Genomic DNA, 20,000 nt, shown 5'->3' on the forward strand with positions numbered 1-20,000 from the left:
GACCATGGCAATTGTAACTTCGACGTGTGAGTATTGACACGTTGCTTTTCAAGAGAGACAGAGACAGAGTAAGAGAGAAAGAGAAAAATAGAAAAAGGAAGAGAGAGAGAGAGAGAGAGAGAGAGAGAAAAGGACCCGGAGAACGTTTTGATGCGATTTTTCATGCGGCCCGAAGCCGCCGTGCGGAGAAAGAGCCTGCCAAATTGAATTCTCTCGCGCTTTATTTGATCATATTTTGTATCGGCTTTTGACGCCACCCTTGGAAGGCACGCTTTTAAAATACATTACACGTTGCACCGACGGAGGGTGGCTGCCAACCTGCTTTCCCATTGCTCTTCGTCCCCCTACCCCGTTCGTCCTCCTCTCTTCTCCTCTCTTCTCCTCCTCCATCACCTCCTCCTCCTCCTCCTCCTCCTCTACTCTTCTCGACCGGTACCAAGCGCTACGCGATAAATATGCTACGTTTGAGCAATAATTTTCGCGGCTCCTCCATTAGTCCTACCTAACGATATTATTTTCACGTTCAACGTGATCTCTATCTTTCATAGATGCTTGCTAACTCGAATAGGAGATATGTACTTTGAAAGAGTTAGCACGAACCCATCGCGTTCGGAGTAGATAGTTACGCGTGCGTATGTGTGCATGTATGTGTATATATGTGGGACTACTCTTCAATAATATCTTATCTATAAGTATACGCGACTACCCTTTTTTAACTTCCTAACAATAATCCTTCCTCGTGACTTTTTTTACAAATCAATTAGCCTCTTTTTCGAGACACATTTTTTTCCATTTTTTTTTTTTTTCTTTTTTTTTCCTTTTCATATCTAATAAGCCAACATTCTTCGTCGAATTGTTTAAAATTACAAGCCTAAGAAACTTTCGACTTTACCCTGTATATATCAGACGACACTGAAAGTACGTAAGTACTATAATAATTATAATGCTCTTTGTTATTAATTATCAAATCAATGAAATATATTTAGTGTACTTTTAGAAGTACCGAAATCTTTGATAAATTTATATCTAATAAGAAAAAGATTTATAGAGAAAATAGAAAAAGAAAGGGGAAACAAAAATAAAGAAATAGGAAATACTAGTTCATATAATAAAATATACAGATACATAACATAATAATGGTAAATTTCGATACGAGTTCGAGAGAGACGAATAAAAGTAGTGTAAGAAAAAGATCGAACGGATAAAGAAGAAGAAGAAAAAGAAAAAGAAGAAGAAGAAGAAGAAGAAGAAGAAGAAGAAGTAGAAAAAGAAGTAGTAGTAGTAGAAGTAGTAGAAGAAAAAAGAACGGGGAAATGGACCTTGCCTGATGCGACATGGCGTGAAAATAATATTTTATTCATACACCGTGTTCCGAGAGGAGAGAGAGAGAGAGAGAGAGAGAGAAACGACTTTCGTTGGCTGTTGCCTCGGGCAAAATAATACCTAGGGACCGGTCGTCGTTGTACAGATGTGCGAAAACGGAGGATTTGAACGAGAGGAAAGGAGGGAAACATACGGGAGGAGAAGGAGGAGAGGAAGGGTAAGGAGGAGGATGGTCGAAGGCTCATTCGGTACTGGTTAGAGAACGTGGCTTCTCTATTTTCCATGGAATTCGTCTGTACCTCTATCTATTTATATGTAGACATACATACATACATATATATATATATATATATATATATATACAATATGTACATATGTGTATGTGTTTGTATACGTGCATACTTACGTATAAATGCTTACACCTTAGATAACAAATACTGAGAAAGCGGAAGAAGCAGGAGAGAGATAGAGAGAGAGAGAGAGGGGGAAGAGGTGAGAGAAAAAATGTTCTCGCTCGCATTTGTATACATTTGCATAACCCTACCCTTACCCCTACCCCTATCTCTACCCCTACCCCTCGTTTTTCGTCGGACTAACGTGTCTCAAAATTCAAATCCCTTTTTTTCGTTTTCCTTTTTTTTTTTTTCCCCCTAGGGAAATATCCATGTACTTACACAAGATATTCGTGTATGTTTTTATATTTATATTGATATAATGTTACCTAGGATTACGTTCGCTAGTAAGTACCCAATTATCTACTTAATCACTTAAAAGTTTCTAAATATCAAATTTTACTTCCTTCTCTCGAGAATTGTTTTCTTTTTCTTTTTCATATTTTTTTTTCTTTCTTTTTTTTTTTTTTAGAACTAATCATTACCATCAGATCGTCGAACTTTAAAAGCTTTCGACGTATCATCCAGTATTGTCTAATTATGCATATCTTTTTTGTTTTACAATATTAAATTATCGTATCGTATCGCGTCGTATCGTATCAATAGGATATCTCGATATCTCGTTGAAGATAAATTTGTTCGATCAGTTTACACTCGGTTGATCATCCGTCAGCTAGTTTCCGTTTTCGATGAGATAGATTCTCACGTGACGTTAAAGAGAGAAGCAGAGAGAGAAAGAGAGAGAGAGAGAGAGAGAGAGAGAGAGAACGTTTTCTCTCTCTCTCTCTTTTTTTACCCTTGGCCAAATCAGAGACCATTCGGCGAATAAACGTGACACAATGTGGCACACACAAATGGTCTTCGAGAGTCAACGATGTATCTCGTACGAGCGAGTCGATTGAATGCCGCCGGTGATCCGGCGAATCGCGAGCGGCCGCGACCCCTGCCCCCAACTCCCAAACCCCCGTACCCCGTAACCCGAGCCCAGAACCCCCGTTGTACACCGTGTACAACGCGAACAATGCGATCGCTCGAGCATGAGCATTTAATTGTTTCCGCTTCTGTTCGTCGCTGTTCGCCACCGCCGAGACATCCTCCTCATCCTCATCCTCATCCTCCTTCTTCAACCTTCCTCCTCTTTCAACCTCTTCTCTACCCCTCCCCCCCCTCCTCCTCCTCCGCACCCCTTCGCCCTCTTCGTTGTCGTTTTCCTTCCTCCCTGAGCATCCTCTAAGCACGTCTCTTCCTCGTTAGGGAGTTCATCTCAAAACGGAAGATGTCGATGCCGTAGAGCAACCCTTCGAATTCTACTTCTTCGTTCGTAAATCTACTATGTCAATGATTACAACCTTGTAGGTACATCATTAGAATTTATACATTTGTATAATAGTCGAGATATCGATATATATATGTATATATATATATTTATTTATTTACATGTATGTGTGTATGTATATGTAAGTTGTGTTCCTAATTAATTCTTATACTTATATAGGTATACATATATATATATATATATATTTCATAATACCAATCGATTTATTTATTTAATCTTATATGAGCTTATATTTTTTATTTAATGTTTATAAAAAATAATATAACTTGAAGATTATCGTGCATCAATATTATAAAGTATTTAGCGTCGTATATTAATAATATTACTATGATATTAATATATTAATTATTGCTTTAACATTAAGTACTATAGTGTAGAATATTAAATGTAATATACATATCGTGAATTATGCGTAGTATATTTAATACATTAATAACAGAATATTATAATATTGGATATTGTGTTAATATTAATATTATAATGTTACAATTACAGCATTAATACTCTTTCAATATTATAAATCATTAATAATAAATTATAAAAAATGTATTAACTATCGAACGTATCTATTAATCGAAATAATAATGAACGATCAAAAGAAAGAAAAAGAAAAAAAAAAAAGAATAGAAGAAAAATAAAAAGCAAATGAAAATTAATCGAAAAATTATGTCGGAACATAATAATCGTTTAGATAATCAAGCCCTCTTTAATTTTATCATAATCATAAAACCTATATGTATACCTACATGCTTACGTATTATTCGATACGTTTCGTTCGAAAAATTTTTCGTACACGTGACGAGCGGCTTAATGCAAGGAAAAAGATCGGTATCACAATTTTTATAGGGAGCTCGCAGAACCTTGACGAATGGCGTTCGCTCGATCTATACGCTGATCAAGATTTCGATATTGTAGCCACGTGCTGTCACGCTCGAACGTGTATTGCACGCTTGCTCGACTAAATTCTACATCATGTACGTGCGAATCAATCTATATATATATATATATATATATATATATATATATATATATATATATATATATATATATATATATATATATATATATATACATATATATATATACTAATTAAAAAGCGAATCTCGTTTAGACAAAAAATAAATATAATATTATATCGATTCTAATTTATACGATTCGATTAATCAAAACAAATAAATGGTATGAAAGATATATATAAATAAAATAAATAAAATCAATGTCAAAAATGTATTCCCCTTTACTAATCCAATATCAAACTCTGATTTAAAAGAAAAGATTTACATAAAAGAAACATATATATATATATATATATATATATATATATATAATTTCGATCCCTAAAAAAGAAGTCAAGTCATGGAAATATATAAAACACGAGAAGATAGAGCTCGATTAAATCAATGACAATGAAAAGATCTAATCTTCTTTGAGATATCCTCTTTCTCTCTCTCTCTCTCTCTCTCTCTTTCTAGATGGCTTCTTCTTACAAGAAAAAGAGAAAGAGAGAGAAAGAGAGAGAGAGAAATGAGGGAGGATGAGAGAGAAAAAGAGAAAGATTTACTCTCGCGTGTGTGTACTACACGATATCCCTCAAATCCCATAGACTGTATATAACGCGTAATCCACCGGTCTATTCTATGCGACGTGCATAGGCTTCGTGTATCGAGAACCGGTAATATACGAACATAGTCCATAATGCGGATCGACGTATACACGAACACGCAACACGATGCACCCTCTCTATCTCTCTCTCTCTCTCTCTCTCTCTCTCTCTCTCTCTCTCTCTCTCTCTCTCTCATTCTCTCTCTATCTCTATCTCTCACTCTTTCTATCTCTGACTCTCTCCTCATCGACGACATAACCAGTAACATTGCTATCCCCATTCAATATTGTAGCTATATACTCTACTGGTAGATATATCTATGTATATATATATATATACGTTGATGATGCGTCGCGTCAAAAGGAAGACCCGGCAGGACGAAAAGGATCGTTCGTCGTACTAGGTTTACACTCATACTCCCGCGATTTTCAATAGGCTGGGATCAACGTCCTTGGAGAATATCGAAAGGAATCGGAACGATTCGACAAATTCTAGACAAATCCGATAATCCGACTCGTTCTAATGAGAAAACTCTCTGACGGTCTCTCTCTCTCTCTCTCTCTCTCTCTCTCTCTCCCTCCCTCTCTCTCTCTCCCTCTCCCTCTCTCTCTCTCTCTCTCTCTCTCTCTTTTTCTCTTTCTTTCTTTCATTCTTTTTTTCTTCTTATCAAAAATCATCATTTAGGTATGTCAGTTCGCGCAATCGTTGTATCGCTGTAATTAAAGATACATATATACATATAAGGTGATCGAAGAAAAAAAAAAAAAAAAAAAAAAAGGAAAAAACAACGAAATGCAAAAAAAAAAAAAGTGGTTAGTATCCATGTATTATAATTATTAATGCGTACGTGATATTTTTTCAAAAGAGAAATCTTTCATACCTACACCATTATCTTATTAAATTAATTCTCTTTTCACAATCGACGATAATTACGATGCTAAATTATAGCTTGTATTGAACGTTCAAAGATCTATGGAAAAATTTTACCCATCTCCAAAATGTTATTAATTAAATTAATTTATCATCTCTGGATATGTCTACAATAAAAAAAAAAAAAAAAAAAAAGGAGAAAAAAGGGAAAAAAAGAAAAAAAAAGAGAAAAAGAAAAAAAAGAGAGAAAAAAGAACAGAAAAAAAAAATCTTATTTTGTTCTTGTTTCCTTTTCCTTTTTTCTTCCCTTTTTTTTTTCTATTGAGATATAATTAGCTAGTTGTGTTGGAATGATCGTTAGATCTCCGTAAAAGATTTAATAGGAAATTTTAAAGAAACAGAGAGAGAGAGAGAGAGTAAAAGAGTGTGGACATTTGATGATGCTTATGGTTATTTGTAGAACGTTATTATTCTTTTTCTTCTATTTCGATGAGTATCTTTAAGCCGGTTTTATATAACGGACGTTTACATCGATATTGACTTGTACAGTATACGAGAAATAAAGAAAGACAGAAAGCGAGAGAGAGAGAAAGAAAGAAAAAAATAGTGATAGAGAGACAGAGAGAGAGAGAGAGAAAGAGAGAGAGAAAGAGATAGAGTAACACATTCAGTTAACACACACTGGACGAAACAACATGGCCGCGGGTGGATCTCCATAACGAGCACGGTGACTTGCACATCCGACCCAGAACGCATTAGCCGTATTTGCATTTAATTGCCGGTTGTTTGTTTGACGTCCGCGCAAGCGAGTGAGAGAGCAAGCGAACGAACGAACGAGCGAGCGAGTAAGCGAGTAAGCGGCGGAATTAGAAACGCGAGGGCATAGACCGACCGATCGTCATCGTCCCTGCTGAAGCATTTCGCTGCTTCTGATCGTGGTATCATCTTTCTAAAATTGCATCTCGAATTCGATCTTATCTGTTCGAATTACTTCAAAAATTTTTCCTAATTCTTCTAATTTTATCCTTATCTTTATATTCTATTTTATTTCCCTTTCTGATCATTGATAAATATCGGTACGGAAAGACAACAGCGGGACGGGGCGGAGGAAGGAAGAGGGAAGGGATCGAAAGAAAAAAAGAAAGATGAGAAAAAAACAAACAGAGAGAGAGAGAGAGAGAGAGAGAGAGAGAGAGAGAAAGAAGAAGAAGAAGAAATGAGAATATAGAAAAAAAAATATATCGTTAAGGTATACACATACTATACTTCCAATTTTGAAATGGAAAGCTTCGAAAAAGAGGCACGTTCCCAAAGGTATCTCCGTATCGCTTGCTATTACGTGCTTGCACGTATTTCGTCGGACGGGTCTGACGGTATATAATATATATCTATACATACATACATATATATATACATATATATATATATATATATATATCGGTTATGTAGTATCCTTCCTAACTGAATCTCTTCTCTCGGAGGAACTCTTCTCCATCGTTCCCTTCCTCTTTGGCCATGTTACTTGAGACTTACTTCGCCTTCGTTTATCTCTCTCTCTCTCTCTCTCTCTCTCTCTCTCTCTTTCTCTTTCTCACTTCCGCCAGCCCCACCCGTCCCTTCGGGCAACCAATCCCGAGTAAAGTTTGTTACACAACTCGAGGAACTTTCGAAAATGGTCTGCCTCCGCCAAGTAAGCTGTTCTTGGCTCCCTCGTTAGCTAGACTTTCCGTCTTTGCCACGGGACTTTGCAGAAACCACAACGGGCACGATATCTACGTCTCGCTCTTGTAAAGTTCCCACTTTGAATATTCTTACATCGAAACCTGAACCGTAACAGTAATCGTAATAATAATCGTAATCGTAAACGTAATTACGACCGTGGATTGTTATGGAGTTGTGGACCATGAACTTTGGACTTTAAATTGCCCTCCCTTCGGTTGATTTTCAATAATTTTATTCGAGTATTGACTTCCTTATTTTTTTGTCTTTTTTCTTTTTCCGCCATTTTTAACGCATTGCGAATTGATTTTTTTTTTTCTTTTTTTCTTTTTTTTGAAGACCATTATGCAAAGAAATCTTCGATTTTGTCTTACGTATCTATTAAAATAAAATGTATCTCTATATTGTAAATATCTTACCGTTCACGTTCGTATCGTGCATATATTTATTTGAATTTACTGGCGATGAATTTCTTCGACAAATTTTTGTATAACAAAATCCTACGTGGTTTAAACGTTTAACGATCGATCCTGCAATACATGTAAATTAATTTTTAATCGATTCGTAATAATTATTTTTATTTGTTTCATAAATATCAAAATTATTAAATAATAAAAATAATTGTTATGATTTATTCGACGATAACGATAATGTACGATAATTATTTACAATGCCATTTTGTTAATTAGGTTATATCGTTAATTATAGATACTATTATTTCAAAATATATTAAAGCAATTCGAAGAAATATAACAATTACCTGATTTATTGTCTTTATGGATATTACATAATTAATTTCTAACCGGGTTACGAATTCTAATAATAAAATGAAACAAAAGAGACAATAAAATTAAATCTGTAAGAAGCCTATACTCGAAAAGTCGCGAAAACCGTTACACTTCATTCGAGTTCTACGTTACCGACTAATACGCATAGAGCTTCTAGACAAGATGGAGGAATTAAATTACTCGATCGATAATTCGATAAAGTAGTATGTTACTTTATTGAGATAAAATGTACAAAAAAAAAAACTATAAGCACGCTTAATGATATCGAGAAAAAAATTAATAACTTTTAAAAAGAATTATTTTTGTTAATGAAGACCGATATAAAAACGACCTTTTAATTTTTCTTTCAAATCGCTCGAAAAATGCTTAATTCTACTGGCGGGAAAAACGTGCACTTTCAAAATGATTTAGTAGGAAATTCATTGTTTTCAGATTGAGAGCACTGTTTCTGATACTCGATGGTGGAAATGTAACGTTGATCAGTGTTTTTTCATGAGAAACGTTTCTAACAAAACTTTAATTTTTTTTTCGCAATCCACAAGAGAAGAAAGAAAATATGGAATATTCTGACTTTGAAGCTTATTATATGCGTGTGAAATAACATTGGAAGCGTTAGTATGGCTTTCTTTATACTTTTTAAGATATGTCTCGTACAACTTGAGAATAGGTGAGTTGTTTTAATCAACCTTCACGTATTCTGATTAACTTTTTCCTTATCGATGCATACATTATTATCTGAAATTTGTTATTTATTTTCGTAACTCTATAATAAATTCATGCGCGATTAAGTTTTTATTAAACATTCCTTTATGTTCTTGTATATACAACATATATAGATTAATGTGTTTTAATGAACATTTAATCCAATTGTAAAACATATCTTTAATATCTTTCAATGGATACCTAGTGTGAATGTTTTTTTTATTAATTAACATTAATTTATTTTATTCTCTTATCATTTTCAGTTACTGAATTTAATATAATACTATTGTAGATATTAAGAGAAACAGTACATAAGATAAACATGGCAGTGCATAGACAAGAAAAAGATTACACGGTTGTAAATCTTATCCGTCAAAGGGAAATACAAGTATAATCATTAAATTGTTTTATGACAATCTCTCTGTAAATTAAATTCATCTTTATACTTTATTTATGTGATATTATATATTATATAGGAATCCATAGCACATACGGTCTCTCAAAAATTACACGTTACTGAAGATTTGGTATTACGATTGGGATTAGAAAAAGAATTGAATGGTCATTCTGGTTGTGTTAATTGTTTAGAATGGGATGAAACTGGAAAGTACGTATAGTTTGTTTATTTTTCAATAGAATGAAACCAAATGTAAATTTAATGTTTTAATAATGAATAAAAATAAAATAAATAAAATTGTCTGTTCTAATAATAACAAACAATTTTAAATATGTTTTTAGAGTACTAGCTTCTGCCTCGGATGATACAAATATTATATTATGGGATCCATTTCGTTATGAAAAAAAGTTAGTTATTCATACTGGACACCGTGGAAATATATTTTCTGCAAAGGTATCTATATATCTATAAAATATATATATATATATTTATTATTTAATAAAAGATATCATTATGATTAGTGTTCTATAAAACCATTTCTTGATTCATAACAGAAAACATGATACTTCCGCTTTATCAAGCTGAGCTAAGTTATGGCCTTATTATAATCTATATTTATTTTTAGTTCATGCCAAAGACAAATAATAATGTGTTGGTATCAGGGGCAGCTGATTGTAAAGTCCAAGTACACGATCTTAGTCTCACGGAACCGATCCTTGCATGCTATTGTCATCTAGGACGTGTTAAACGTATAGCTACAATAGGAAGTATACCTTCATTATTTTGGAGCGTTGCTGAAGATGGTTTGGTACTTCAGTATGATATACGTGTACCACATACATGTGAAAATAATGAGCCTAACGTACTTATAAACTTGGTAAATCATATGGGAAGATCCGCGGAAGGAAAATGTATCTCCATAAATCCTAAGAGACCAGAATTGGTAGCTATTGGGGCTAACGATGCTTACATAAGGATGTATGATCGCAGAATGATCAAACATTCTCAGGTTTTGAGTATTAAATAATTACTATCATTTTATATATTATTTCAATGGAATGAAAAAAAAAAAAACATTTTCTATGTATTCCATAATATCTACAGGTTCCAATTGTTTTTCCTCACGTTGACTGGGACAGGAGACATCTTAGCTTCATTCGAAGCGGCGAAGGTGATCCGGAGGATAATGTACCATTGGGTTGTGCACAGTATTTTATCGCGGGTTCGTTCGTACGATCAGAGATAGCGTACGCGGCTCCTTTGTACTTACTCCTCCTTTTTGATGCCTGTTACATGATCTCTCTAACGGAGACTATTCTTTAACATTAAATAGGCCATCTACACTCACGTCCGCGTGATGGTAATAGAAGCCTTACAGCAACATATTTGACCTTTAGTGCCGATGGGAATGAATTGCTAGTTAATATGGGCGGAGAACAGATTTATTTATATGATATCAACAATTCAAAGAATTCAAAAATATTTCAAAGTTATAATATTAAAAATATTTCAGGTAATTATGGACTTTTTTTTTTTTTTTTTTTTTTTTTTTTTTTTTTTTTTTGTTGACTGCGAATAATCTAATATAGGTCTCTCATGTCATTTATAAGTTCGTCAACAATTTCTATTTTTAACAGAGACGAATGAAAAAGATTCAAAATCAAAAAATGGTTGTATAGAAAATTGTGATGTTAATCTTGCTAATACAAATATCAGAACTCTGCCTCATCATGTTGAAGAATTAAAACGTCAGGTATATATTGTACTATATCATAAGTGAATTTAATGTTATACATATTTATCTAATTATATTTTTATATTACAGGCTAATGAAGGTTTTGAACAACAAAAATATACTATAGCAATCAATTTATATAATAAAGCTATTAGTTACTGCCCCACAGCAGCTGTACTTTTTGCTAATAGAGCTGCAGCATTTATGAAACGCGCTTGGTAAATAAACAATTGTTAATGAACAATAATTTATATATTACTGTGGAAAGAAAAAATCTATATTGCTGTAAATAATATTTTTGAAGCTGTAAAATTTTCATAAACGCAATAACAATGTCATTTACAGGGATGGTGATACTTATGCTGCTTTACGTGATTGTCGGACGACTTTGCTTCTTGATCCGCAACATGTAAAGGCACACTTTAGGTAAAAAAAAAAAAAAAAAAAAAAAAAAAAAAAAAAGTATTTATTATTCTTCCATTTCTGAGATCAAATTTTTTTTTTTTTTTTTTTTTTTTTTTTTTAGGTTAGCACGATGTTTGTTTGATCTAAATAGATCAGTTGAAGCTGAAAAAGTTATTAAAAATTTTTTATGCAAATTTCCTGAATATGCGTCCAATTCTGCGTGCAAAGCTTTGAAAATGGATATTAAAGAAGCTATTGATTCAGGTTTGTTTATACAATGACTTTTACTTAACAAGATATAAATTTTAATTGTATACCAAATATTTATATTCTTCAGGTAGGGACATTGATAGTTTCGAACAAGATCTTTCACGAATCTCAGGCTATGAGAAAGAATGGAGAAGCAATACTATAGATTATAAAATGAGATTTTGCGGTCATTGTAACACTACAACAGACATAAAAGAAGCTAATTTTTTTGGAAAGTATGTGAGAAAATTATTATCATTTATAATAATATATATATATATATATATATATATATATATATATATATAATAAATAACAATAAAAAAATTATATTAAATATTATTTAAGCAATGGACAATATATAGTTGCCGGATCGGACGATGGTTCCTTTTTTATTTGGGATCGGAATACAACAAATATTATACGTGTATTAAGAGGTGATGATAGAATTGTAAATTGTCTTCAGCCACATCCATCAACATGTCTATTGGCAACAAGTGGCATAGATCCAGTTATCAGATTGTGGAGCCCACTACCAGAAGTAAATAATTCAATATTTCTTATATAACTGTTACAATTGAATTATATGATTAAAAAAAAAAAAAAAAGAAAAAAGAAACGAAATGACTAATTTTTTTTATTGAAATAAATTCTAGGATGGCAGTATAAACGACAGGGAAATTAAAAATTTGGAAGATGCTGCATCTGCAAATCAAATACGTATGAATAGAGATCCATTTGAATTAATGCTGATTAATATGGGTTATAGATTTCCAGTTGAACAACCTGAAGAGAATGAACCTAATGAAGAAATTGATGATCAAAACGATCAACCGATTGTTCACCCTTTAAATTGTAGACCAAGCTAAGCCTTTGAGAAAAGAGAAAAGAAACGAATGTCGATTATTTGATAAAATTTTTCTCATCAAAAACTATTGCACGCCTTATATTCGTAATATATCTTATTCCATTTTAATTAGATCCCATTTTTAGTTACACCACACTTCTCTTATTATTACCTTCTTTATGTTTGATATTAATTTAGATATTCTAAAACCCCGCACATCACATTCTACTCTCTGTTTAATCGAAAGATTTGTTTTCGAAAGATAATAGAGAAAAAAATGTACAGAAGAAGAAAATTAATATATGAACTTTTTGTTTCTGCAAATTGTATTTAATAAAATCTAATGTACTAGTTTTACTATTTGTAAGTTAATCTTACCTTTGTTATATATATATATATATACACACACACACACACACAAGGATATATATACGTCATATATAATTTATATAAGAAAATATTCTCTTATCACAAACACTTAGAGTAATCAATTACGTTGAAGGTACAAGCTCCCATAAATTTTGTAAAGTACTTCCTTCTCTAGGATCTTCTATGGCCAATCCCAAGTAATTTGAAAAATTTGGTTTCCTTTGTGTCGAACCTCCTTCGAAAAAATAATAACCAACAACATCGGAAATATCGCCCTGATTATCTTGTATTTCGTTGAAACGTTCTGGATGAATCTCTTCTTCCATCGGTCCCTGCAATTCATACCTTTATACACTCGAATTGAAAATATCATATTTTATATCATCGTAATGAAATAAACTTTACCTGATATTCAAAAGTATAATCTACGCCGAAGATCGGTGACTTCTTATACGCTGCTACTAATATATTAATTTCTTTGTGAAGAGTATTAAGTTTTTCTATTGGATTTATACGAAATCCTAAAATATATTCATTATTATCCTTGTCGCTTAATACCACTAATGTTGCTCCAAATTTAGAATTTCTAATTGTAACCTAAAAACGAACCATCCTTCATAAACAACGCGATACGCATGACAAATAACATACAGTCATGAAATATGTATATACGAAGAAACGTATAAATCATCGATAACTTACGCTAGCAATCGATAGATATGGCATTGATACATTAAATTGATTATTCATATCTGCAAACCATACGAGTCGAATATTTGTAACTATGAAAGTTCCGATATTTCCCTAAAAAATATTTATTGTCGATATTTACATTATTTTTATTTAAAAAGAAAAAAAAAAAAAAAAAGAAAAAACAAGTTAACAATATGAAACCTGTTCAACAGATAAATTCCAAACATCCGGCAAACTTGTATGGACTTTTTCATGTGGCAACAGAGTCAATCTATTTTCATTGACAATACCACTTCTTAATTTGATTTCTCGATAAATTTTTGATGACGTATAAGCTCTACATATAGAAATTATTAATTCATTAATTTCTTTTTTTTATTATTATTATTATTATTACTATTGTCATTATTAAATGAATTATTTTATGATCAAGCAAAAAAAAAAAAAAAAAAAAAAAAAAGAAGAATTCATACCTATATACACCAATAACTGAGGTATAATGTCTAGTACTTATTGAATTTAAATTTGTGAATATAAATTCATATTGACTATTCCGAAAAGATGTTAAAATGTGTAAAGCTTGTGTTTGTCCACCTTTAACCTAAAATATATATATATATATGATAATTTTTCTAAACGTAATATCTAATATTTTTTATAAACCTAAACGAAGGATACTTACTGTGCTTACAGTTTTTGAATTTATTGTAACGAAAGTATTGAAACCGATAGCTGTGAAAATGACAAAAACTAATTAAATTCTTTTTCTTTTCTTTTTTTTATAAAAAAATTGATAAAAACCTAGAATTTATTATGTCGGTTCGAACATACTTAAATTAATTCTTGGTAAAGATAAGGAATGCCATAATATTCGTAAATTCGTTACAATTAACCTTCCATTGTCGCCAGAATTTCCTTTCGTGTCTTCTATCATATCGAGTTTATCTACCATAATTTCACCAGCTCTTAATTGCATCTGACTAAATTTAAAATGACAGATAATCGATATAATTATTATACTATTAATTATTCTATACAAATTCGTTTTCACATTTTCTTTCATTTAATATCTCCAATTAAAAACTCAAATTAAAATATTATATATGAATTTTAAGTCAAAAACTTAAATAATTATACTCATAAGAAAAAAGAAAAAAGAAAAAAAAAAAAAAAGAAAAGAAAAGGAAAAGAAAAATAAAGTGCGCAAAAAAAGAAAATATTTTTCAAACATGCTATAGTTTTACGAAATTATTATTTTGATAAAATAATTACTTGTAAAATACATCGAATCTTATTTCTTTATCTTGCCACATTATGACGTATTTGATTAAAACCTGGGAAAGTTTTAATCGATAAACTTAATAAAATACTTCAAGTAAAGAACGTTGTTCGTCAATACCTCAATGCTACAAACACAAATTTATATATATATATATATATATATATATATATATATATACATACGCACGATGTGTATCACAATGTTGCGTGGTTACGAAATGGCGCCAATTTTTAAATCTCGTAACATAAAACACTCTACATATCTGTTAGACAAATACAAAGAAAATATTTCAAATCTTATATATACGCATACAGATAAGTTTAAAATTTAATAATTTTTTTTAAAGCTAAAATATATTAATAAAGAAAATTATCATTAAAAATAATTTAAGTAAGTATTTTTAAACAATTCTAAATATACAGCTATACACGTTATTCGCATATTAATCAATTAAATATATATGAATTAGTTTATAATATTATAACAGAATTATAATTAATTCATTAATAATACAATTCAATGTAATAATAAACTCAAAAAGATATACTCTTTAAATAATAAATAATATTGTTTCTTTAATCGCAGAATATTTGCAATTTTAATTTAAGATGAACCTTCAATTACCAAAATTTTTTTTTCTATATTTACTATAGAAATGAAAAAGAATTTACAAAAGAAAAATATCACATATTTCTTAAAGCAATAATAAAAAAGCATCGTAATATATCATGTATATACATATGTGACCGTACACCGTGCGCGTATACACATTCAAGTAAATTCTAAATGAAATTTGTTCTATATAAGGAACTAATATGCATACAGACAATATTTGGCAATATCAATGGTAACATAAAATTTATCAATTCTATTAAATTAAAATATACTGAAAGCTAAGTTGACATCATTTATATTATTGTTGTTTTATCAAATCCTTGTTCTCAAATACCTTAAAAAAAGGTAGACTATTATTATAATTATAATTATAATTATTATTATTATTATTGTTGTTGTTGTTGTTGTTGTTGTTGTTGTTGTTGATGTTGATGTTGATGTTGTTGTTACACTTATGAGAATTTGTACAATCGTGTATTTTTTTTTTCTTTTTCTTTCTTTCATTTAAATGATATATAACGTTAATTCGTGTAAAGAAAGTATGATATTATGTCCAATTAAATGTTCTTACTCACATACGTATGATTTCGACATCGTAACTATGTACTTATGTTATTAGTACTATGCTGCGTATCGGTATTTATGTCAGTTGATACAGAAAAACTATCACCGGAATTATTATTCTGTCCATTTTCAGCTGTATTATAACTAGAAAACGAACAAGCAGGTGCGCTTCTAGGTATTACTGCTGCTGCTTCAGGAAGAAGCGACGTACGTTCTGTTGCACTTCCCCATGCTTGTTGATAAGCACTGCGTCCTCTAATTCTGCGACTTAGGGATGATCCAACAACTCCTAAGTGTTCTTTAATATCGTTATGTACATCGGAAACATCCCACATTGCCCTACATAAAAATCCATATACATATAACTTCTATTTAATCCATTGATTAACTATACATTTATTCAATTTTAATATAAATTTGATATAACTAATTATGATCGAGAATTGATACATACCTAAATGCGTCCCACCAAGCTTGACTCTGTGCTAAATTTACAAATGGTTTATACGTAAAACTGTAATGATGTGCTATCGCAGCTAAGAACATTTCAATACAAATTAAAAAATCTTGTAATTTGGAAGATATATTTCTTATAAGATGTGTGTTCTCCGTCTTAAATATACTTGATATTACGTTAAAGTATACCAACAAGGCGATTATAAATCCTTGACTGTAAGAAAAAGTGAATGGAATTAATGTGATTGCATAATTAATTCTCTTTCTTTCTTTCTTTTGTCATTGTAAAAGAGTTAACATGAGAAAACTTACAAAAACGAAAAGAAAACGACTGCTTTAATACACAAAAACTTCCCAATTGGTTTCATTGGTTTTAGAGCTTCCGAATTAGCACGATAGAAAAGAACTAAGCAATACATTGCAATAAATTGGGACAAATTATTTAGAGCGATCATGTATGGAAAAGCAATATCTGCTCTAAATTCTCCTTCTCCATATACTCCATTTAATTCGCATATACTAGAAAGATATAATAATATAAAATATATATAAATATATATATATGAGAAATTATATAAAATGTTTTATGACAATGTGAGCTATTTATATAGAAAAATATCATTGTTATATTAATTTAATAATACTTACAAAGATACTAAAGTTGATATAGGCCTAACTGCTGTGTATTGTAAAATACCGTGTTTGCACATATGTACAAATTCTCGTCCCATTTCCCAATCAGGAAGACAGCATAAAGGAAACATATGATGTACCTGAGGAGACATCTCCAATCTGTGTTCTAATTGATGATCTGCATTTAGATAGGCCAACAGATACATCATGAAATTATATATCACGTATGCCTCGTAACACTCTCTTATACTATCGACGTATATACTCCCTTCAGGATATACAAGTCCCAACCACTATAACGTCAATCGAATAAATCATAAAAATAATATATAACACATATAATTTCAAAATTATTTTAGGATATACTCACAGCATTTACCGCATAAATAGGTACCATCCATAATATTCTAAACAAAATGATAATATTTGTTAAATAATTATAATATAAAAAAGATATATATATATATATATATATATATATATATATACACATACACAAAATAACATAATATACCTAATGATATATTTTTGTAACCTAGGTTGAGTGTAATATATCATATGTTGGACGATTTCGTAAAAAGCGATAGGCAATGCCAATAATACAAACGCTCCACCCACCAATGCATCTTGGTTTTGTTTATCTAAATCATTCTTAATAGAATTAGCTATTAAAAGCGGTACTAATATAACAATTAAGAGAGCATACAAGCAAGTCAAAACTGGTAATATCCATAATCTCCATCGTCTACAGATTGAAGCCATTGCTTTTATATGATGTACAGTATTTCACATATTTTTGTAACTTATACACTTTCATACTGAAAATAATAAATGCGGCTATATTGCAAACTATTATAAATCATTATTTGAGCAAATATAAAATGAGTATAATATATCAGTCTACCGATTTTATCGCTCAACTGATAAGACGTTATTTACTTTCATAAAAATCATATAACGGGACATTAACAGCATTCATCGTTAAAAAATAAAAGTATATTGAAATAATATAAACGCTTTAGTCAACACAATACCGTTAATAAAATTGTGAATAAATAAAAACACTAGGAGAAATCGGTAAACAATGACAGCTTAATGTCAATCATTTTAACCTCTTCTTTCGAACAATGTTAATCAATTTGCATTGATATTATTTCTTCTTCAAAATTCATTGGATTTATCTATACGACATAAATCTTCTAAAAATACAATGTATTTATCAAAATATATATTATTTATAAAGTAACAACTCCACCATCGCAAACGTATATTTTATGGATCGGATAAAAACTAACATAATTAACTTCAACTTAGTACGTCCCTGTGACACTGACTCGCACATCGATAGTACAAATATCGAGAGAAAAAATCCACCAATCATGATGTACCTTTTTCTAACAGAACTTTTAGACCTTCAAATTAATTATCAAATAATTATTTGAAGTAATAATATATCTATTATTGATTGTCGAGAAATTTCTACATAGAAAAATAAATATAAATATTTAATTAATTATTCGATCAAGTTCGATTTATTTTTTATGCTTTCATTAAAAAAGCGACGTTTCTATGAGCTGACTTTGATGTAAATTTTCTCTATATAAATAAAATAATATATTTATTTATTTCATTTTATTAAGAAATATTAACGAGTGATACGTCTATGTATCTGTATATAATGAATTTCCAAACATAAAAGTAATGATATAAAATTTTGAGATTCTGATTGGTCAGTATTAACGAAGATATAAGAATTGACCAATCAAGACTCAGCATAATGAACCTATTCTTAATATGTTACACTTTTCTACAATCAACTTTTTTCACTGCAGATATTTATATGCATGTAAACAATTTTTATATTTTATTAAATTATATGAAAAAAAAAAAAAAAAAAGAAAAAGAAACAATGATTTTGTATCTATGTACATTACATTAATGTTATATTCTATACAACAATTATATAGCATGGTTTATTTTATTGGCTCATCCGAAGATGGTACAGTAGTTGCGTTTTCATTGGTTTGCGAATGTTTGTTCAATTTAGCTAACATCTTTTCTTCCTTTAATTTCTTTTTAGCCTCTTTCAATTTCTTTTTCTCTTCCTTCTCTTTTTCTGCCATTGCTGCTTTAAATTTCTCATCATGTATAGGTACATCAAATCCAAGCTGATATCTAACTTCTTCTATTAAACGTTCTTTATGTTTCTTTGCTTCTAATAAATCTGCTTCTTTCTTGGCAAGTCTTGTATTCAAATCGTTCATCCATTTGTCCAGTTTAGCCATTTTTTGAGATATATCATCTTCTCTAAAAAATTTTGTAAGAGATTGATGTAGATCATTGTCAAAAATAACAATCAATACGTAGGAATTTACTAAGTCTTTTATATACACACACACACACACACATATATATATATATAAGACAAATGTATGCAATTATAAAAATGTTATACCTAGCCTTTATAGCTTCTGCCTTTTGTCTTTTTTCCTCTTCTATCCTAGCCCATTCCTCTTGAATACTATATGGATAAGCAACTCTTTCATATTCCTTCATATCTTCAACTTCTTCTGGCGTTGGCCAAGCAAACCCTGCTGGTACTCCTACTGCTTTCATACCATACTTACCTAACATACGCTTCTTATATTTCACAGTATTATGAAACCATTCAATAGATTCGTTGTAAGGACGTTGTCCAAATAATATATTTCTATGATGCGGATTAAGTCTCGACTTATTCCTTTTTTTTTCAATTTCATTATTCTTTTCTTGCTGATCGTGTTCATAAATAGGCGTCTCTTCTGCGATTTCATAAATGGATTTTTTACCGTCAACAATAACATCATTCTCTGTTTTTGAAGTAAAATATCTACTGTTTAATATATTTTGCCTACGTATATGTAAAGATGTATTAAAATTAAATAGCGATTTTAAATTCATCTTTCTCGTATTTTAATATACGTTCAGTCAATCCTTCTTTTCCTTTTTTCAATATCGCACACAATAATATTATTACAATAAT

At 30.5% G+C, this 20,000-nt stretch overlaps 5 protein-coding genes across 21 annotated transcripts in view; 1 reads left to right on the forward strand and 4 right to left on the reverse strand.

The window, feature by feature from the left end:
• The window catches only part of LOC124954783 (SKI family transcriptional corepressor 2), a 100,593-nt gene extending 92,862 nt beyond the window's left edge, over window positions 1–7,731 (reverse strand). For all 3 annotated transcript variants that reach the window (XM_047508230.1, XM_047508225.1, XM_047508231.1), the window contains exon 1: window positions 7,663–7,731. The gene's annotated coding sequence lies outside the window, so the exon portion shown is untranslated. The remainder of the gene's footprint in view (window positions 1–7,662) is intronic.
• A 741-nt stretch (window positions 7,732–8,472) lies between these two features.
• Window positions 8,473–12,723, forward strand: LOC124954771 (WD and tetratricopeptide repeats protein 1-like). 6 transcript variants are annotated; one of them, XM_047508184.1, is made up of 14 exons: window positions 8,473–8,698; window positions 8,997–9,121; window positions 9,210–9,340; window positions 9,472–9,583; window positions 9,756–10,142; window positions 10,235–10,352; window positions 10,464–10,643; window positions 10,768–10,883; window positions 10,956–11,083; window positions 11,211–11,291; window positions 11,392–11,534; window positions 11,608–11,755; window positions 11,868–12,060; window positions 12,176–12,723. In XM_047508184.1, the coding sequence occupies exons 2-14, from the start codon at window positions 9,056–9,058 to the stop codon at window positions 12,386–12,388; spliced, it is 2,016 nt and encodes a 671-aa protein (XP_047364140.1). In that variant the 5' UTR covers window positions 8,473–8,698; window positions 8,997–9,055; the 3' UTR covers window positions 12,389–12,723. The 6 variants fall into 6 exon arrangements, with proteins under 6 accessions (XP_047364140.1, XP_047364144.1, XP_047364142.1 ...); XM_047508188.1 differs by having other exon boundaries at window positions 9,756–10,139; XM_047508186.1 differs by having other exon boundaries at window positions 9,026–9,121.
• On the reverse strand, window positions 11,882–15,270 carry LOC124954772 (Bardet-Biedl syndrome 5 protein homolog). 5 transcript variants are annotated; one of them, XM_047508194.1, is made up of 8 exons: window positions 14,701–15,270; window positions 14,260–14,408; window positions 14,111–14,160; window positions 13,902–14,029; window positions 13,630–13,765; window positions 13,438–13,539; window positions 13,141–13,332; window positions 11,882–13,067 (listed from the first exon to the last, which is right to left on the reverse strand). In XM_047508194.1, exons 1-8 carry the CDS (start codon window positions 14,739–14,741, stop codon window positions 12,858–12,860), a joined length of 1,008 nt encoding a protein of 335 aa, XP_047364150.1. In that variant the 5' UTR covers window positions 14,742–15,270; the 3' UTR covers window positions 11,882–12,857. The 5 variants fall into 5 exon arrangements, with proteins under 5 accessions (XP_047364150.1, XP_047364149.1, XP_047364146.1 ...); XM_047508193.1 differs by having other exon boundaries at window positions 14,111–14,178; XM_047508190.1 differs by lacking the exon at window positions 14,701–15,270 and having other exon boundaries at window positions 14,111–14,178; window positions 14,260–14,493.
• A 630-nt stretch (window positions 15,271–15,900) lies between these two features.
• LOC124954719 (transmembrane protein 184C) lies at window positions 15,901–18,318 on the reverse strand. 6 transcript variants are annotated; one of them, XM_047508052.1, is made up of 7 exons: window positions 18,274–18,318; window positions 17,493–17,796; window positions 17,349–17,385; window positions 16,994–17,271; window positions 16,658–16,864; window positions 16,344–16,559; window positions 15,901–16,228 (listed from the first exon to the last, which is right to left on the reverse strand). In XM_047508052.1, the coding sequence occupies exons 2-7, from the start codon at window positions 17,738–17,740 to the stop codon at window positions 15,925–15,927; spliced, it is 1,290 nt and encodes a 429-aa protein (XP_047364008.1). In that variant the 5' UTR covers window positions 17,741–17,796; window positions 18,274–18,318; the 3' UTR covers window positions 15,901–15,924. The 6 variants fall into 6 exon arrangements, with proteins under 6 accessions (XP_047364008.1, XP_047364007.1, XP_047364004.1 ...); XM_047508051.1 differs by having other exon boundaries at window positions 17,918–18,277; XM_047508048.1 differs by having other exon boundaries at window positions 17,883–18,277.
• Window positions 18,319–18,937: 619 nt separating this feature from the next.
• The window catches only part of LOC124954721, a 1,184-nt gene continuing 121 nt past the window's right edge, over window positions 18,938–20,000 (reverse strand). Inside the window, exons 1-2 of the mRNA XM_047508054.1 lie at window positions 19,434–20,000; window positions 18,938–19,285 (exon numbers count right to left, since the gene is read on the reverse strand). The exon at window positions 19,434–20,000 is cut by the window's right edge and continues 121 nt beyond it. Coding sequence (XP_047364010.1) covers window positions 18,952–19,285; window positions 19,434–19,918 — 819 coding nt within the window. The 5' untranslated portion in view covers window positions 19,919–20,000 and the 3' untranslated portion in view covers window positions 18,938–18,951. The remainder of the gene's footprint in view (window positions 19,286–19,433) is intronic.

Source organism: Vespa velutina, chromosome 16 (genome assembly GCF_912470025.1).
Source record: "Vespa velutina chromosome 16, iVesVel2.1, whole genome shotgun sequence".
Lineage (NCBI taxonomy): Eukaryota > Metazoa > Arthropoda > Insecta > Hymenoptera > Vespidae > Vespa > Vespa velutina.

What these genes read in the sequence shown, in the direction of transcription:
- LOC124954771 (XM_047508184.1), top strand. Translation starts at nt 9,056, where the DNA reads ATGGCAGTGCATAGACAAGAAAAAGATTACACGGTTGTAAATCTTATC. An exon ending in GCATTTATGAAACGCGCTTG is followed by an intron (nt 11,084 to 11,210) that starts GTAAATAAACAA and finishes TGTCATTTACAG; the next exon opens with GGATGGTGATACTTATGCTG. An exon ending in TAAAGAAGCTATTGATTCAG is followed by an intron (nt 11,535 to 11,607) that starts GTTTGTTTATAC and finishes TATATTCTTCAG; the next exon opens with GTAGGGACATTGATAGTTTC.
- LOC124954772 (XM_047508190.1), bottom strand. Translation starts at nt 14,491, where the DNA reads ATGAAAGAAAATGTGAAAACGAATTTGTATAGAATAATTAATAGTATA. An exon ending in TCAGTTATTGGTGTATATAG is followed by an intron (nt 13,766 to 13,901) that starts GTATGAATTCTT and finishes TTCTATATGTAG; the next exon opens with AGCTTATACGTCATCAAAAA. An exon ending in CATATCTATCGATTGCTAGC is followed by an intron (nt 13,333 to 13,437) that starts GTAAGTTATCGA and finishes GTTCGTTTTTAG; the next exon opens with GTTACAATTAGAAATTCTAA.
- LOC124954719 (XM_047508052.1), bottom strand. Translation starts at nt 17,740, where the DNA reads ATGGCTTCAATCTGTAGACGATGGAGATTATGGATATTACCAGTTTTG. An exon ending in CTATTTATGCGGTAAATGCT is followed by an intron (nt 17,272 to 17,348) that starts GTGAGTATATCC and finishes TTGACGTTATAG; the next exon opens with TGGTTGGGACTTGTATATCC. An exon ending in GTCGTTTTCTTTTCGTTTTT is followed by an intron (nt 16,560 to 16,657) that starts GTAAGTTTTCTC and finishes TTTTTCTTACAG; the next exon opens with TCAAGGATTTATAATCGCCT.